The sequence below is a fragment of the Poecilia reticulata genome, chromosome 17, assembly GCF_904066995.2.
Source record: "Poecilia reticulata chromosome 17, P_reticulata-male-v2, whole genome shotgun sequence".
Taxonomy (NCBI): Eukaryota; Metazoa; Chordata; class Actinopteri; order Cyprinodontiformes; family Poeciliidae; genus Poecilia; species Poecilia reticulata.
This window is the reverse complement of record NC_088846.1, coordinates 15,567,551-15,586,744: the sequence shown is the minus strand read 5'-3', so window position 1 is coordinate 15,586,744 and position 19,194 is coordinate 15,567,551. Positions and strand designations below refer to the sequence as shown.

The following is a 19,194-nucleotide window of genomic DNA, read 5'->3' as shown; positions in this document are numbered from 1 at the left end:
AGGCAAAAGGAAACGGTTGATGGCAAATCAGCTTCCTGCCAGAGTCTCCCATTTCACTGAGGGATGCTTTAGCAATTACTCCTCGTGACATTCAAAGAGCATTACCACAATGTATAACAGTATTGACATTTTCGCCACAGCACAATTTGCTGTTGTTTCCTTGGTTAATCTTGTACTTATCCTGGACTCTTAATTTGTCCACTGCATAAAGTAATTAAAAGCATATTAAAGGCTCTTTGCATTTGAATCAGTCTTTAAAGAGCAATGTTGGTTTTTGAGTAAAGGTTATAAATCTAACAAATAAGAATAATGCACAAATAAAAAAAAAAACAGACATCAAAATAACACACCAGCTTAATGTATCCAGCTGATAAATACGTAGTGTACGTAGGATCAGTTTAGCTATGCACTGTAACATTAAAAACTGTATGAACTTGGAGATAAAAATGAGCTCCCAATTGTGTTATTTTTATACTCCTGTCACATTATTTCATATCTGCCTTTTCATGGGTTTCTATAGACAGTGGTGGTTCCTGCATGAATGGTGCCTTTGGCAAGTCCATTTTCCTTTATCACACACACAACAAACATGCACCAAATATCGTGATCAAAGACCAGACGAATGGATTGATGGGTTAAACACAAGTTTTATGAATCACAAATAGTTTTTTTAAAATTAGTCCAGGTTTGGTTCAAGATTTTTACTAAAAATAATCTAAAGTCCAAGTCTAAATCAAAGTAGGTGGTTGTGATTATTTTTTGTTTTTACAAATACAATGAAGGTTTCACAAATCTCGTGTTGTGTCTGTCCTAAATAAATTGAATTGTCTAAATATGTACGTAACTGAACCAGATACAGCCAACGGGCAAACAATTTTGCATGTATAAATCCCCATTTACAGGAAACAAGCCATGCATATGACAAAAAAACATGCAAAGTCCAAGGTCTAATAACTGTGCCACCATTGATCCAATTATTTAACCCAACAACAGCATCTAATCCCATATCACGATTTGTAGGTGGCCTATATGGTGAGGATTCACTCAAATCAGCACGCTAAATGCTTAAAAATGGTTGACATGGCAGGGAATTGGATCAATTTCCATTAAATTCAGCTAATAAATAGATAGCCATGCAGGAACACTCAGACACCATTCATCCTAATAATTGTAGCTAATCAAAAACAACAAAAACTCTTCATATGTATGACAAGAAGGGATTTTCCACCAAAGGCTCCACATTAGTTCACATTTTAAGTCATGTTAAAGAAACGTTTTCAGATACACTAACATGAGTGGCAAGATAAGAAACAGTGTGACAGCAGCTTTAGTCTTTAGATTAAGGTTAAGGTAATTCTGGTGACAAAGACAGTGTATATCCTGGAAAGTTTTATGAAAACTAAAGTGCAAAGACAAAACAAATGTCTTTCTGTGTCCAAGGGTCTTCCTGTAGGGAACACAGAGGCAGTGGTATCTACACATGCATGTTAAGATGCTTTGCAAAAACATGCATTTTTATCTTCTCTTTTTTGTTATGTTATGCAATTTACATGGTAAAAAAAATAGTATGTAAATGTTTCAAAACTACTGATACTAGAGGATAGGATCTTTTTGAGAAAATAAGATATAACAAGTAAAAAAAATACTTATTACATCACCAGCATATAGTCATTCTTTGTCACCAGACGTATTTCGTTTAAACATGTTGAGTAATAGAGAGATTCTGGCTGGAGGTTTTTCTCTCCACTGTACCTGACTCTGGCTGAGGTTTCTTGTCCCCAACATGCACTATAGTGCTACTGTAGCTACATTGGCTGGTAATGGACACCACACTTTCTGGTTTGTTTGGCACCGGTAGGGGCATCGAAGTGCCCACTACCGCAGTGGCGGGGTCACTGGTCTTTTTGTGAGGATCATCCAAAGCAGAAATGCCGGACTGATCCTTCGATAAGGTTGGTTCTGCCAAAGAGAACAGAGGACAACAGCTGCAGATAAGGCACTGGCATTTGAGAGACAGCTGAGAGAGACAGAGAATGAGAAGTTCACAGGAAAGAGTGTGAAATCCTCAAAAGAACTTCTCGTGTTGTTTGGAGAGACAGCAAATCTGATCTGTTGGTTGGTCGGCAGCAGCAGCACGTACCTTCAGAGACCTGCACGGCATGCGACTTCTTCTGTCTGTCCTCGTCAGAGTTAGAGGAGGTGGTGTTGGAGGATGACTGACATTTTCTCTTCATGATGACAGGGACATTATAGCTCTCCAAGTACCTGCAGGAGCCAGTCACAACACTGATGTCATGATCAAAAGCTAGTGAACGGCAATATTACGGAGAACCAAAGTATCATATTTTTAAGATGTGTCATGTTTGACACTTTGTTTCACTGCAGAAGCGTGGACTAGAACAGGTCAGAGAAGATCACAATTATTGAATCTTTTAGATTCAATAGAATGCGTTTTACTGAGAGAATCTTTTTGGTAAACTAAAAGCCTTCAGTTTTAAAAAATGATCAGCTTCTTTTTCTGAAGAATGGACCTTGGCTTGTCAAAGTGTCTGTTTTTATCTGTATACCTGATAACACTGTCCAGACAGCTGATTTGCTGGTAGGAGTAGGCAGTCTGATCGTTGAGGCCGAGCTCCTCGTGAAAAGAGACTCGACTGTCAGCGGCGGTGGCTTCCTTCCAGCTGATCGGGGGAGCAGAGTCTTTGAGACGTACAACCGCCTGGCTGTTCTGTCCTGACACTAGCAGAGACAGACCAAAAAATTAGTTTCTGAATAAAGACGTAAATGTAACGATAACTGGATTATTTAAAAGAAAAAACAAAAAAACCCGACTTACTGGCATTGCTTCGTTTGTGTTCTGATTTTGCCGTCTGCTGCTCTTGGTTCTTCTGAAGATGAATTCCCTTGCAAATTTCCTGAAAAGTACGCTTTTGGAAGAAATTGTACTAATGAGTTGTTCCCGAAGCTCACTTTGCAGTTAAGTGGTTTCAGGGATTTAGCAAAAAAATAAAAAAATTAAAAAAAATGTGCTGTGAAATCAGACAGGTATGTGCAGTTTTACTCACAGGTCTGCTTTTGCTGCTCTGCTCCCCTTCCTTTTGTTGGATTTTTCCTTGTTTACCGTTGTTCAGGCTCTCACTAGAGGAGGAGGTCATGCCCTGAAGGTACTCATTGCTGTTAAGACTGCTGTAACCACTCGATCCACTGTTGTGAACCGGCTGATCAAGGATGGAGAGGGAAGAAGAAAAAGTTTAAAAACAACAAGATAAAGATAAGCTGACATATCTCAAAATGTGTCTTTTTTTGCACCCAAATTATTGAGTTTTAATCTTTTTTGGAATAGTGCTTGCTTTATCTCTATAATCTATATGCCATTATTTAGAATTTGCCCCAGAATCAGACTTTCTAGTGATCAATTAACTCACACAAACAAGGATAAATAACTATTTAATGCAGATTAATTTTATCTGAAAGTCAAGTCTTAAAGAAATAGCCATAAAATCCAGCAAAGATCTGAAACAAAACCTAAGACCTGAACCATCCTTCAGTTGATCATTTACCCTATGCAAGGTTTTATTTTTTTATATTCGATTATCTTTAGCTGTTAATTAAAATTAAAATTGAAAGTCCAAATAGAAACTTCTAAAGATCTCCAGAAAGCCTGATGAACTGCTATTCAAGGCTACTTTAGAGGATTAAAAGAAAGTCTGCAGACTTTTGCACAGTATTGTTAGGGGCCGTCTTCTTTCACCTGCAGCAAAAGCCGATGAATCTGCTCTGTTATTTCCTGGATATCTGAGTCCATATTTTTCATGTGACCCTTGCATGAGACCGGAGCCATGAAAATGTCCTCATTCATGGGGCCCCTGGTGGAAAAACACATCAACAGTTAATGACTTAAAAGAAAGTTTAAAATCTGATAAAAACTTTTCTATGCAGAGCTTCAGTAAAAACTGTCTTCTGCACAGAAAACATGAGCAGTACTCACATGCGAACTTTATGCCTCCCGATAATGAAGGAAACCTTTCTGCTCCAGGGGTTCACGAAGGTGGACCAGCTGGTGTCCAGGACGATGTATTCTCCATTTTGAGCACAGAAGCGGATGGACGAGTGGTCGAATGGTTGCCCTGCGTACTGTATGACTGGAGTATAAAATACGAAGAATTAAAACTCAGATCTTGGCGTACGCATAGCTGATGCTAGATCTGTTTGATCCATAGACTCACTTTTTCTATGAATGGCCAGCATGACGGGCCGGTCGTTGGGATGCAGGTGGAAAAGAATCGGAGTACCGATGAGGTCCTGGGGGAGGTAGCCCAGGAGAGGAACGGCTCTGACACACAACATGAAAAGATTATCTCTATTAGTGTTACGTATTTAGTATTTGGAATATAAAATGGCCTTTAAGGTTTTTTGTTTAGATTTTGTCACATTACAACCACAACATAATAGACTAAAATAAAGTAGAAGAAGAAACGAACAACAACAAAGCTGCTGAAGATTTTTTGTTGTTGGGTGAATAATGACACTAAACGTACAGCCAGAGCTACACTGAAATACTTCAGAATATTCTTGTTTAAGTTTGGTCCAGTTAAAACCCAAACCTAAAACCTTCGCTTTCCTTTCACTTTGCTACTTTTAAAGCAAAGGGCATTTGCTTTTGCAGCTTCAAAGTTATGGAACAGTTTCTTTAGTAATTTTTATAGTTTTCCTGATGTATACCTTGTGTATTCTTATTTATTATTTTTACATGAGTTTTATTCTGTTTTTTATTTGTTAATCTTTATTATTTCTATACTTACTATTTTCTGAACTGTGGTTAGTGCCTGTGCTTGTTGTTTTTAAAGAACTTTGTAAATAAGATTTGACTTTGTGCTGTTCTATCACATGAAACCCCCAAGAATATGTAAAAGGTTTGGTTGTAAAACGACTCATTGTGAAAATCTTCAAAAGGCATGAAAAGATTTGCAAGGCGCTGCAAGCGTACACAAAGTGCACTGAAACCTTACCTCTCATCCACATCCTGAAATACACAATTTGGAGTGTGCGTGGTGGTGAAAATGCGTTTATCTGGTGGAATTCTGGGTGCTGCAAGCAAATTTTGGAAAATAATTGAAATTGTTGATATTTAAACAATAATAATAATTCAGATATTTGTATGCTAATATTCTGGTCAGAGCAGCGTTTTTACCTTCGTATCCAGAGTGAACCCTCTCAGCCAGCAGGAGGCAGCAGAACTGGTCTTCATCATGAGCCACATCCTGCACCTTCATCAGATAAGGGGTCATGCGGAACGGATAGTACCGCAAATCACCCTTGAACTCCTTACCGCCACTGAATATCAGAACAACAATTTAGCAATGAGTTAACCCACGAAAAAACAGCATGTTTCAGTCAACTATGTAATAAAACTATCTACTCTTAGTTTGCAAATTGAACACACGGGGCAGTGTTGAGCAAATTTTCACTTTAGACATGAGGAAAATAAAAGAAACGAAACTTAAATTTTGGGCCTTCAAAAGTAGGAAAAATCCAATCACCTGAACAAATGCAATTCTTTTAATTTTTTTGTGTTTCTCCATAAAAATGCTTCTTCCAGGTTAACCTAGAAAAAGCATCTTATTATGGCCTTCATGAATGTGATCTCTTATACAAAATGAGAAACATCCGCAGTGGAATTAAATGCATGAATAAAACCAACAAACAAATACGAGCAGCAGATGGACTGACGTGCAGGAACTGATGCAAAACGCACCTGATACGACAGAAAAAGGACTTCTCCTGCATATAGTCAGAAGGAGACGGATCTGAAACAGGAAAAAAAAAAAAACACATGTAAAATCAAAGGGAACACGATCCACACAGGATGCAGCCAAAAGCAGATGCATCATGTCTAAATAAATGCATCAAAAAGCAACATTCAGAAACCTGGACCTGCACACATTGAATATATAATAAATGAAAGAGGGTCAAATGCATAATTTATTTCCCTAATCTAAAGCTGCATCATATTCTGTCATGTTACAACCACGTGCTGAGGAAATGTTACACGGTTTTTAAGATTGTTTTGCAAATAAAAATCTAAAAACATGCATTTTTATTCCGTTCCCTTTATTCTGATACTCCAAAATAAAGTTCTGCACCACCAATTGCCCTCAGAAGTCTATTCTATTCTATTCTATTCTATTCTATTCTATTCTATTCTATTCTATTCTATTCTGTGTGTGACAATAACTTTGAAAGGCTTTTTTTCAAGAACAATGAGTGGCTATCACATGTAACAAAATGGAAACCAGTTTGTCAGTGTTGTGTAAATTAGAGTCTAAATTGATTTGCATACATAAAATAAAATAAATGGACTTTCAAAGTATTTTGTTGATCTTTCTCAAACATCAACACAATGTCCATACATTGAACATTGTCTGAACTTAGCCAGTGGTTTGGAGAGAGACATGTAGCTCTCGGTACCTGCTCCAGTGCACATGCTCCAGGACGGCAGGCGGTACGGCGTGGTGAAGCTGTAGAACACACTGATGTCCTGCGGCATAAGAAACTCCACAAACTTAGAGTCTTTGAAAGCATCTCGTTTACAGTTGAGGATGGAGGCAGCCTGGTCAGATATGTAGATGATTTTTCCTGTGCTCAGAGACACCGCCACTGCAAAAATGTCCTGTAGATGCCCAAAAAAAAAGAGAAAAAATCTTAAACCTGTGACGTGCACCAGTCGGAGAGGAAAAAAACAAAGACTTGGTCTTACGTTGCTTTTGAGGGTGTACTCTGAAGTGATGCTGTCTATCTCCTCTATGGTGTAAGAAGAAACATCCAGGCCAGAGGGATGACTGTCATTGACCATCATCAGCTGGTAGTACTCCTCATTCGCTGAAAGAGAAAAGATGCAGTGATTTTGTCCAAATTTGTTCAACATACAACACAGAGAGGATTGTCTTCCAAGACGCCCACGACACTGATGCCAAGGACATTTTTTTAATAATGAAAATGATAAAACTGAAGAACTGTACTACCGAACACCTACGCTGGATAAATAGCTGTTGATATTCATGACATATAACTGATACTGTACATTTTATACAGTAATGGCCTGTAAAATTTCTGCCAATTTTACAAGCCATTACCTCTGTGACTATGTGCAAAAGATGCTCAAAATTATAGCGTCACCTTTTTCTCAGTTGAACACTTCAGAAAAGACAGTCTCAATGAATGAATAATGGCTGCATTCCTGCGTTTACTCATAAATGCGAATCACTCGAAAAAAGAACTATAAAAACTCATAAAGGCAAACAGACATTGTTGATCAAAACAATCGGAAGCACGGAGAAGGCAGAGTAGGTTGTTATCTGCAACAAACCTTCCACTTGCTTCACACAGCGCAGGGCGTATTTCAGCGCGCTCAGCGTGGTCGACTTGCTGCTGTGCTGCTTGTCAGCTGGCACGTGGAGTTTGAGCTCCTTCAGCGTTTTAATCACCTCCTTCTGGTTCTTGGCTTTCGCGGACTCCTGACTACTGCAAGACGGACAAGTAAACAACCAAGAGTCATCACTGATAGCACTAATGAAAAGGGACTCTTACAAACAGACTAAATAAAGATCTTGATCCTGACAGCAGCGGCGGTCATTGAGCTAACCTGCAGCCGCTGGTTGAAGGGTTGTCCTGCTCCGAGCTCAGCAGACTGTAGGCGTTGGAGCTGCTGGGAGGCGATGGGCTGTGGGAGTTGGAGCTGTGCAGGAGAGAAGTAACATTTTCAAATTGCAACCTGAAAATGGAGTAAAAATCACTTCTGTTCCAAAAAAAGAGATTTCACGCTGATGTTTAATCAACCAGCTTTTCGACAGTTCAAAGTAAGCAGAAGGAGAACAATTAGGTGCAAATGATTCTTCTCTGAAGTACAGACTTATCACATGTTTTTCACACGCGTGTGAGGCGCTCGACTTTCTTTCAGTTTAAAAGGACAAGTGTCCCCATTTTCACACTTTGGGCCTGTTATTAACTCAAGCTAAAAGAAGATCAGCTGTTTTCATATGCCTTTTGTGAATCCTGTAACATCGTCTTTTGAGCTTCAGATCCAATTTTGCACATTTAGCAGCCAAGTAACAAAACAAAAATCACACTGTTATCCTGAAGTCTTTGTCATCCTACTTGAAGGACCCAAATTATTCCCCGCAGCTCAGTTGGCTGCACAGCAACAAAACAGCACTGTGGTCAAGTGTGAGGTCAAAACACAAGTGGGGGCAGAGAACAAGCAGTGGGCAAAAATCGCTGCTTGTTCTCTTGGTGCTCAGATTTAGAAAGGTGTGCTTGATATTTTTTCAATGCAGACCGTTTCTGGCCTTCAGTCTGACTCCATTATCTACAGTACAGCTGAATCTGAATTTAAAAAAATGAAAGTGGTATATTATATACAATCAATGCACACATATAGATAGGTTTCAAGTCTTTTTTCTGGTAATTTTGAGGAGAACAACCAAATTTAAACTCTCAGATAATTGAAATATTACACAAGTGTTTTTTTTTTTAATCTTATCCTCATTTTATCCTCTGTTTAGCTTTTCTATGTTTTCATTTACAAAGAGGCAGCACGGACAAAAGTCTATCATGTTCATTGTTCATGCATGGTTCATGTTTGTATTATTCATTTAAAAGCTGTTTTTAAACCAACGTCCTGCTGACGTGAATTAAGGAAAACATACGTACATGAGAAAAGAAAGTTTTACTTCCGACATAAACAGGATTTGTTTGACCTCAACTACAGAAAACATTTGCACCATATCAAACAAACCACAACCTTCATTCAGGCTCAACACCCTCAGACAATAACAGATCTATAAGAATTTACAGTAAACAGCTCTAAGACAACAACTCATAATCTCATTCAGCTGAGAAACAATCTGGAGCTCTGCTAACAGAAATCCAGGAATATCCATCATGGCTGACCGTTTAGACATTTCCTGTTTGTATTAACTCTATTAGCTTTGTACCATGTATCTAATATAAGGGGTGTTAACCCAGAAGCTTATGACAAACATCAACACTGCATACTACCTATATCTAGCATGCCTGCTCAAAAATAGAGCTAATCGTTATTCCTGGCACAGGTGAGTCCAAGTACAGTGTAAGCCTTTAGTTCCCAGAGATGCCACACGTGGTTTCAGTCTGAACACAAGTTTGAGAGTACAAAACTTTTTTTTTTCTTTTCAGCTGACACTGTGGTGAAATCTGAACAGAAAACAGCAGAAACTTGCAACTGCAAATCAACAGGTCTGCCCTACTTGCCTATATAACACTTCTTATAATATACATAAAGAATTAGCCACCAGACTTAGAGCAAGGCTATTAGCAGCTGTCTGAGAACCTGAGTCATCTGAACTAAAACTGAACAACTATAAATAACCCTGATTACCTGCTCAGAATAGGTAACATCTTCACAAATAGCCTTCCTGAGCCAAAGAAGGAATCTAATTCAATCTAAATAGCCTTCTGTCCTGCACAATGCAACAGCTGGTTTTAGACTAGACAGTCTAAATATGTCTTAGTGTCCAGTAAGCTAATTGGTATCATGGCAGGGAGTCTGTAGGTCAGGGGAAAGTTATATAAGAGGCGCTGAAAGAGGCGCTGAAAGAGGCGCTGAAAGAGGCGATGTAAGAGACGTTTCAGTTGTCCTCTGGGAGCAGAAACACAAAATGAAGGTCAGAGGAAGCTGGTCCTGTTTAATTAAAAATCTTCTACTGACAGGTTGTTGATTCCTTTATGTTTAAGAGACATAACTGGGACACCAAAGGTATTACATTTAAAAATGGCAAGGGACGTTTTCCACTTGGCTTTCATAGGTTTTTTTTTTTCTCACTGAATGTGATGGGAATGAATTCAAAACACATCTATTAGTAAATTAATTGAATCCATTCACACATTTGCTTCCTGTTTTGATCCATAATTTGATCTCTTTTCAATATTTGATTTGTATCAATCGACCCTATGGCACTGAAAATTAGCTGACCAGACTGTCCATGCTTATCAGAGTAAATCATCTTTCTAGTGTAATGAGATCAAAGCCTTACAGACGGACAGAGTCATTAGTCAAAATAATACACCTGAACAATGTGGAAAATGTTTTAAGCTGCAATCTACTGTAATTTTTTCTGCCTACATTCAGGAAACCTGCAGGATCTGTGGCACAGAGGAGCTCACTCAGTAAAACAATAAGCAGAAAGTATTGCAGTGATGTAATTCTAGATGTGTGTAGCATTTGGCTTCTGGGAAATAAAACAGTGCAGCCATAAAAATGCATCACTTATCAGTGATCTCTGAATAAACTCCAGAAAGCCCTTGCCACTTGCACGCAAGCTCACCAATAAATGTCACAAAGGGGATGTTTGACTTTGGCACGGACACGCGGTATTCACCTGATGAATTGGCATATTAATATTAGTATTAAGAGACATGTTAGAACATGTGGTCATTTTAAGCAACGCATTTATTTTCTTTATTGAAACAGGTACAGGATTATTATTTTTAAAACAGTGTCAGTAGGACATGATAAATAAACTGATCACTGATATTAGTAGGTACTAAGGAAATAGGCTTTGAATGCCTTTGTAGTTTTTTCATAACTGCAGACTATTTTTTTCTTGCCATTAGTTTGACATTGCAGCAAGATGAGAAGAATTGATAACATTAACTGAGTTTAAAATTTGATAAACTGGCTGTTTAAACCACAGGTTTGGCTAATTTTGCATAGACAAACTAAAGTTAGAATTTAAGGTAACAATAAGGTCAACATGGGCCAGTTGTCAGAGTCTTTTGAAGTAATGCCATTGGTAACACTTATTCTTCTTGTCCTGAGAAGCACAAAGCTGAAAGTGTAATGGGGAAGATCTTCTGCAGCAGGATGTGGCCTTTATCTACTGACTATCAAAGGACGCTTGAGAGAATTGTGAAACCATATGAAAAACAAATAGAGCCGAAGCAGAGCAACATGACAGGGACACAAAATATGCTGGTAACGTCGAGAACTGACCAATTACTAAGAAACGAAAGATCCTGGGTCTCATCAAAGGCCAGATCTTAATCCCACTGAGACACTAAAGCATGCAGTACATGCAAAAGCCAAAGGGCGTCTGATAATCTTTTAGGGATAGAGTGTCCTAACTTTTAGAAAATGCAATGTTGTCGACATGTTGAGTTTAATAGGCTAATATTTGGTTGTGATTAAATCACTTGCTTTTCCAGAAGTTAATATATACATACAGATCTATATCAAGAGAGTAGACAAGTACAAAAACATTCTGAGGTGAACCTCCTAAAACTGGAGAACAAAAAATGTAGAAAGTAAACTGAGCTGACTCAGAGTTGGCAGACAGGAGTGCTATGTAGCAACACAAAACCAGAAAGAGTTATGTGGGTTTAAAATACGTCATTCTGTCGACAGACAGAGCTTTAGATGCCAGAAGGGAAATAGACCGTGGCGGAAAAGGAGCGGTTTAAAAAAAAAAGGCTTGGATCTCAAGCAGCAAGGGCAGGTCAAAGTAAGGCAGAGCCTAGCGTGAGTAAAGACGTCAGAGCTTGCGACCGAGTTGCTCCACCCAGAGATAAACACACACAAACAGTGCATTGTCATGGCAACAAGGAGTAGGAAAGCGTGACATGGCCCATCTGGCATTGAAGAAAAGCTAGCTTCCAGCCTTCAAGATGACATCAATTTGCTTTTCCCGCTGGTTGATACAGTCATGTATTTGTTCCTCTGCTCTGTATGTTTCCTGGACAAGCTGTATAGTGTCTGGGTCTATTTCTGGACATGATGATGACAGGAAAATATTCTGCAAATTTTAAAGCTTTCTTTTTTCTTTTTTTTGTTTTAAACCAATTCTTATGTCTCAGAAAAACGGTTTGATGTCACAGAAACTCATGAAATTAAAGGTGCTATCCAAGATTTATTTCAAAAGTTGAGATATATGAATAAAAAAACCTTAAGTACATATCACTTAAGGGTCAAAAAAATACTTTGCTCTCGGTTAAGCATTTGCAACAGAGGAGAAAAAACAGATGAGCTTATCTGTTTTCACAAATTCTACTGCAAGTACCAAGAAGCTATGGTATTTTTACCCAATGTTATCTTTCTGCGAGAATCTCGTAGCCTATTCTGAGTTATAAAAGAGTTCAGCTAACAGTGATTCACTGAATGGAGTGTCCAATTTACAAGGTACCATTTAAAAATTATGTTTCTGAAGGGCAGTTCATGGAGAGAACATTTTTACTAATACTAATTTTTAAGGTTAAACGCTTAGCGAGCTTTGATTCACTCTACTTCTGACATTAGTTAAGCATTCAATGCTCACACCTCCAATCATTGTGAGCCATTAAAAACATGACAGCACAGACTGTCTCATTTTTAAATAAAATGCCCTTGAAATGCCATCGGTAATCATGACGATAAATGCTTGAGAACATAAATGTATTCAGCATAACTTCCCCTATTAGAAATCCCAAGAGTACAATTAAGTAGTAGAATATTCAATTTAAGTGGTAAAAGATTCCAGGAGTGTTAATTATAAGCAATGGCTGTTATCTGACATCAATAAGGTGGGCCCCAGTGACTCTTAATACTATTTTTAACCTTTTTGTTGATCTACTAGCAAAAGTCTCACTTCAAAAACTGAACTGTTTTTGACACTGCATCACAATCAATGATCAGCCTACATTAGAGGTGAATGACTGCATGGCTAAATCCCTAAACCTAATTTCACGTTCAATTTTATGACAAAGATAAGGTGCATACTGCTGCTTGTAAACTTCTTTTTATGTTTGATAAGTAAACTATCCCAGTCGTTTCTGTTGAGGTCCTGCTGCCCAGAAAGGTTTTAAAATTTGATTTAGGAGAGTGAAGTTTGTCTCTTTGTCTCTTTGTGTTGAATAGAAAGTGATGACTACGTAAAATTTTTTAGCTTTACTCAGGAATGGTAATTAGCCAGTTGATATATCCGCACTTCTGTAGACAGAGGAACTGAGTCTGAATGAATATGGTGTGGCATTCTTGACAAAATACACCAAACTTTCACTGACAATGGCGATTTATTTTTCTCGTTTCTGGTGAGAGTAACCAGACAAGGTTTTGTCTTCTGTTTTGCCAAAGGGATCAGGTGATTTTACCCTTTTTGCCATTCAGAGTGAACATTTAGAAGAGAGGAACAAATGGACCTACTGACATGGAGCCATATTAGCAGGAAAAGCAGTTTATTGGTTGTTCTGTGCTCTAAGAAGCATCTGTCTAACGGTTCTGTTGTCGAGTAGTATTGTTCACATTCACTTCATTTCAGGTCATTCCTATTAAACTTGTAGTCGTAATTGACAGAGTTGAGTGTACTTGTAAAGGCCCCTGTAGCGATAGCTCTTCCAGGAGACCCCATGCTGTTCATTTACATAAGCTTCGGTTGGTAAATCTACAAGTCTGTAAATGATTAATTAAAATTCTAATGAAGTCCAAAAACATCCCATCACTACAAAAAATAAATTTCTCTGATCAACACCTAAAAAAACACCTTCTTACACCTTGCACCTTCTTACTGTGGTGGAAGAGGAAGTTACTGTAAATTGGCACAGATTGGAAAACTAAGTGGCATGTCTTTTTTTAAATTTGTAATAAGAAATTACGGTAAAGGAGAGAAAGTTCTGCCATCTCTTACCTTTTATTGCTACCTAAAGATTCGAGCAATGCCGAGTCTTTACTGCGGCTGTTGGAGCTGCCCGTTGACTCGTGGCCGTTGCTGTCATTCCCATGACTCTCGTTGCCATGCGATTCTGTCCCGCTACCACTGGACCCACTGCTCTTCATCTCCACGTCCTCCTCGGGGGACAACCGAGAACGCGTTGTCTTGCGCACGTTGTGAGGAGAGAGGGCGGGGTCCTGACCGCTGCTGTCACTGCCCTCGGAGGGCAGTCCAAGGTCAGGTCTGCCCTGGGCGTAGCTGCCCACCCAGCGCATCTGTGCCATGGGACTGCACCCCGAGGCTCCGCTGGAGACGGAACTGCTCGAAGCCGAGGCTCCATCCCGATCTGCCGGAACCGGCAAGGGATAGGGCTTGGAGTCTGAATCGTCTGACATCAGGAGGAGGTATTTCCTGGGGTTGTTTCAGGTTAGGTAGAACGCAGTCATCCCATTGTCAGTAGGATGACAGCTGAATGGATGTAAAGTAAATGAACTGATCTGTGGAAAGAGACCACATGTGATAAACATGAATGACTGTTTCTATTTACGGTTTTAAATATTTACAAAATACATGACTTATCCAGTGAAGGAAAAAATTATGTTTAAAATTTTATGAAACATGCAAAGTTCTTTGACATGAGCTCCAGACAGGAAAGATTTTTCTCTGCATTTGTATCCAGTGGTGCCAAATAGTCAATGCCATGATGATTTTTCAACATAAGATTGTATCAGCGTGTTCATTTGAACAACTACATAAATATAAGAGGAATAACGCTTCCACAAAATTAAGAACAGAAAAAAAAAAACATTTCACCAATCCTACTTCAAAAGGCTTCCTTCTGCCCTTGGTCTAGTGTCATATTTGAAACATTGTATGGTTTGACCCTGGACCCCTGAATACCCTGCTGGACTCCTCTGATGTTCTATGAAGCTATAACATAAAACGGGGTAATGTTAAATGAGAATCAAAAATCTGAAAGAGGAAACTATAATTATCTGAAGGTGGGACTGGAGAACAACACAACAACAATATTCAGGCCAAGATGGAGTTAATTAAACTACATGATATAAACAAAATGTGACGTCAGGAAAAAGAAAGTAAATCTGCAAAGAAAAAAGAAATCTATGATGCAGCACTTGAGCTCACTGTGGTTAGGATCATAAAAAAATCCCCTTCACAAAATGCAGTGACTTGGACCCATTCCCCCATGTAACTTAGAGACATTACTCACAGAATGTTTCTGCACAGTGAACAGGCTGCTCTGAACTTCTCAAAGCACTTACTGAGCTGTTTTTTCCCTGTCAGAAAGTGCAACTGAGGCAGGAGACGCAATTGAAAGTCTATAGTCCAAATATGAAAGAGCAATCTGACAACCCGACAAACCACAAAGTCCAAAAGATTGTACTAGTTACCAAAGTGGGAGATTCTTTATTTATTAGCTTAGGATCAATCCAAGTCAGGTGATTGTGCAACAGCAGACACTGCAAACATGTTTCAACATTTAGAAATTACATTAAAGTATTTCCTTTGGGCATTTCTATGTAAGGAGAGACTGCTAACAAGATACCTACAGATCAACTATAAATGATCAACTATATTATTTTTTTGTAAGTGAGGCTATTTGTGTCCAATGCACCTGTGCACTAATGCAAATTCAACATATCTTTCTTTGTCTCTGCCAATAAATAAATTCCAGCTGAGCAGCTGCAGAGAAAGGAGCAGAGGACCAAAAAATCTGGCTTTCCTTCGTCTCCGTCGGGAATCCACTGATCATTTTAAAAACCAATCACAGTGGACTTTGCTTCCCAAAGCACTTTTCACATTTTTTTTAATTTCTGCAGAGTCATCAGACTCTTCCTCATAATGTAATCAGCACATGGACTGACTCAATTAAATGATGCTTCTCCGGTCAAAGGGTGCACCGTCTGGCTGGCGCTCTATAAAAGCTATGACGTACATTCGACATTAAGGTACGGTCAATAAGGCGCAGGTGTCTGAAACCGCAAGATGAGAAAGATAACACAATTATATATATATATATATATATATATATATATATATATATATATATATATATATATATATATATATATATATATATAACCAACCGGACAAAAATTGGAGAAGTACCAGGGCCTCAGGGAGGAACTGGAAAAGACCTGGAAGGTGAAGACCACAGTGGTGCCTGTGGTCATCGGGGCCCTCGGGGCAGTCACCCCCAAACTGGAGCAGTGGCTAAAACAGATCCCAGGAACAACATCAGACATCTCAGTCCAGAAATGTGCAGTTCTAGGCACAGCCAAGATACTGCGCAGAACCCTCAAGCTCCCAGGCCTCTGGTAGAGGACCCGAGCTCAGAGGATGAAACAGACCACCCGAGGAGGGTGAGAAGGGAAATTTTATATCACATAGGCCATATAGTGTGATATATATATATATATATATATATATATATATATATATATATATATATATATATATATATATATATATATATATATATATATATATATATATCACACTATATGGCCAATTTAATCCACACGAACACTTGTTGGTGGTTAAAAGGAACATTTGGCTGAGGTAGAACTTCAAAATCTATTTGGAATAGTATGACAAATCATTTAAACTCATTTAATTGTTAAATGGTGTAAAGCTTCATTCAGAGACAGCACAAATCAATGAGACATAAAGTTATAATAAGTAGGAAGATAAAAACTGTCAGACAATTTTCCTTTAGCTCAAATAACAACAGTTCATAACATCCTGCCTTTCTTATCCTTATTTTCTAAATCGCTGATGTTAGAACATTTAACCTAAGTCCGATAGACCTTTTCTGACGTTTTCAGCCTTTAAAATTGATTGTCTAGATGGCGAAAACTCCTTGGTACCCTGTTCAGCAATGATCAGGATAACATGAAGAAACTTAAATCCTATGCAAAGTCAAACTCGCCAATAAAAAAAGTTTATGCATTGATTGTAACCAAATAACAAAATTTAGAAAAAGCCATGATTTAAGTCAGAATTTCATTCATCACTATTGCATTTGTGTCACTACCCTGCGCACAAGACTTTATTGCATTCATTTTTGTGTAATTAAGAACAACTTCACAAAAAATGTCTCTCTTTTTTAACATTGATGAATGAAGATTCAGTGCTGTCACTTTTTTGGTGCACGGTCCTGTGCCTAACCTCAGCTGCCTTCTGTTGTAACATGCATCTTGCATAGCGACTGCCAACCTTAATATTAGTTCATGTTGGTCTCGAACCCAAAGTTTAGCTAAATCAGAGGGCATGCACAGGCTGGCAAGAACTTCTCTGTGCTCTCAAAAGGTTGCACTAGCACTTTTGGCACCATCATATTAGTGACACTTTAAAATGTTCCTTTCGGAAACAACTACTCAGATCAGCTTTGAGAACATAAATATGCTAATTTAACTTCTCCACTCCTGATCTTTTTGCTCTGCCGCCGTGTGTGTCTGTGGAGACCTGTAGACATGGCAACCCTTCCCTCTGATTTCAACTGTATGATTAACAGATCTAAATAACAAATCTCTTGTCAGCCTCTACTTGCGTCAAACATCTTGTCTCCTCCCACTCCATTCATGAAGACAAGCTGAAGTTGGCTGTATTATTCTGCAACCATTAAAGTCAACTTCAATCTGAGGTCCGTATTTTAAAGCCGTATTTAAAAAATAAGGCTGGAGTATGATGCTTTGGTTGCTTACAAGGGTATGACACAGAGTAGTCCCTGGGATACCTTTGACAACTACATGTTTGCATTTTACTGCCGCAGGCTGGTAGATATTAGCAGAGAGCAGCCTCCACCTGAATAGCGTGCAAAGCTTTCCACTGCACTTTATCTGATTTAAGGTGAGTGAAAGAGATGTGACACTGCTATAACACTTTCAAATCAGATTCAGGTTCAGTTCACTTATCTTTCATCTCTGAGGCAGTTAAATGCCTGACTGAAGAGATCATAATCACATTGTGGTGAACTGGATTAAACCAAACAGTAAGACTGAAAAGTGTCAAAGCTAAAACGTGGCAGACGCTTTTAAAGTCACTCCACTTCCATTGATCAGCCTACTAAGCATCTTTATATTAGAATATTCTATTTTTATTGTAAAACAAAATCCAGTGTCCATGATTTCAAAACTCTAACTCTACAAATGTCATACTTTCTTAGGTGATCCAGGCCCAAGAGTGAGTGAAAGACATTAAAACAAGAAACAATAAACATGAAAATAAGAAAATAACCATCCAATAATTTCCGACATCCTCGTAACCCTTGCAGTGCTATGCGGGGAATGGTAGCCTAAATATCTCCAGCAACCAAGTCAGAAATCGGGGCCAAAATTTCTTGAATGGACTCAGGCCAAATAACCATAAAGGCATATTTCTGGGTCAGAGAAAGTCACTGGAGTAAGCATAGAGAATCCACAAAGAGAACTTGCAAAAATGCAAAAATTCATGCATGACCTGATCATTTCTACATACTATAATAAAAGAATAAAAGTATTATATACCATAATTATATAATACTAGAGGTTCCGCACCCCACCACCCCTCCCTTGGCGCTGCCCCTGTCATCTTTAAAGTTGTAGTCACTGTGCTCTCACTCATGTAATAATTACAATGAATGAATGGTTAATTCTGCCAGCCTCCTTGTACTCAGCTCCTCGTACCGCATATTCCCCAATCGGAGCGGCATGTGAACTTGTGCCATGTGCAACTGCAGCATAACGCTTTACATAAGTGTATCCGTACCGGCGTTTTCATGTGACACTGACACCACAGAGTTCACCTATCCACTGTATCTACTGAGCTCCAGAAGGGACTCACCGTTCCGGCCACTCTGCGCCAGTTTTACTGCTTCAACTTTCTTTCTGGATGCTTTCACTCGCCGTATGCCAAGTTCCTTAAAGCCCCGGTCAGCTGCAGCAAATTTCCAGCAGCCAAGAGGGCAGACGTCCAGTTAATTGAGGTGTAACCTTATAATGCAATACCCAACTCATTATTTCATACGGACATATAATAAGCTTCACTAACCTCACGGAGGGCTTCAACTCTATTTTCTCCGGTGGTTCCGTGGAATAAAATTCTTGAAGATACGGCTACCTTTTCTGAAGGACTGGGTCCGTCCGCTCCTTCTGGGCTGCTTTCACAAATTTCTCTCCCCGGCTCCGGTGTCCACGCACTGCCCTGAATCTCCAACGCAAGCAGTGACCTCATTACAAGCCCATTTTCTAGCCCTTCCTACTGCTCTTCTCCCATTGGTCCAAATGAAAGCCAGTCATCGCCTCTCCGTGATTCGGACCAATCAGCGTGTCACGAGCTGGCGTAGGCGGGTAGTATAACCACCGCTCCGCATCGTGATTCGTCCTCTATGCTGTCAGTCGTTTTATATAAGGTTGTGACGGGCTTTTCACATGGAAACCCACGGCTGCTGGCAGTGTGATGAGAGAGCAAATCACTA

At 39.0% G+C, this 19,194-nt stretch overlaps 1 protein-coding gene across 4 annotated transcripts in view; it reads right to left on the bottom strand.

The window, feature by feature from the left end:
• Positions 1 to 18,951, bottom strand: part of per2 (period circadian clock 2) — a 30,132-nt gene extending 11,181 nt beyond the window's left edge. Inside the window, exons 1-18 of one of the 4 annotated variants that reach the window (XM_008434189.3) lie at positions 18,768 to 18,951; positions 18,561 to 18,653; positions 13,692 to 14,212; positions 7,643 to 7,735; positions 7,367 to 7,521; positions 6,758 to 6,879; positions 6,469 to 6,670; positions 5,756 to 5,807; positions 5,192 to 5,334; positions 5,010 to 5,088; positions 4,227 to 4,333; positions 3,989 to 4,142; positions 3,752 to 3,866; positions 3,066 to 3,218; positions 2,837 to 2,927; positions 2,568 to 2,739; positions 2,141 to 2,265; positions 1,753 to 1,959 (exon numbers count right to left, since the gene is read on the bottom strand). In XM_008434189.3, the coding sequence (XP_008432411.2) occupies positions 1,753 to 1,959; positions 2,141 to 2,265; positions 2,568 to 2,739; positions 2,837 to 2,927; positions 3,066 to 3,218; positions 3,752 to 3,866; positions 3,989 to 4,142; positions 4,227 to 4,333; positions 5,010 to 5,088; positions 5,192 to 5,334; positions 5,756 to 5,807; positions 6,469 to 6,670; positions 6,758 to 6,879; positions 7,367 to 7,521; positions 7,643 to 7,735; positions 13,692 to 14,110 (2,389 nt within the window). In that variant the 5' untranslated portion in view covers positions 14,111 to 14,212; positions 18,561 to 18,653; positions 18,768 to 18,951. The remainder of the gene's footprint in view (positions 1 to 1,752; positions 1,960 to 2,140; positions 2,266 to 2,567; positions 2,740 to 2,836; positions 2,928 to 3,065; positions 3,219 to 3,751; positions 3,867 to 3,988; positions 4,143 to 4,226; positions 4,334 to 5,009; positions 5,089 to 5,191; positions 5,335 to 5,755; positions 5,808 to 6,468; positions 6,671 to 6,757; positions 6,880 to 7,366; positions 7,522 to 7,642; positions 7,736 to 13,691; positions 14,213 to 18,560; positions 18,654 to 18,767) is intronic. The other 3 variants (XM_081598668.1, XM_081598669.1, XM_081598667.1) reach the window with 3 other exon arrangements.
• Positions 18,952 to 19,194: the final 243 nt, after the last annotated feature.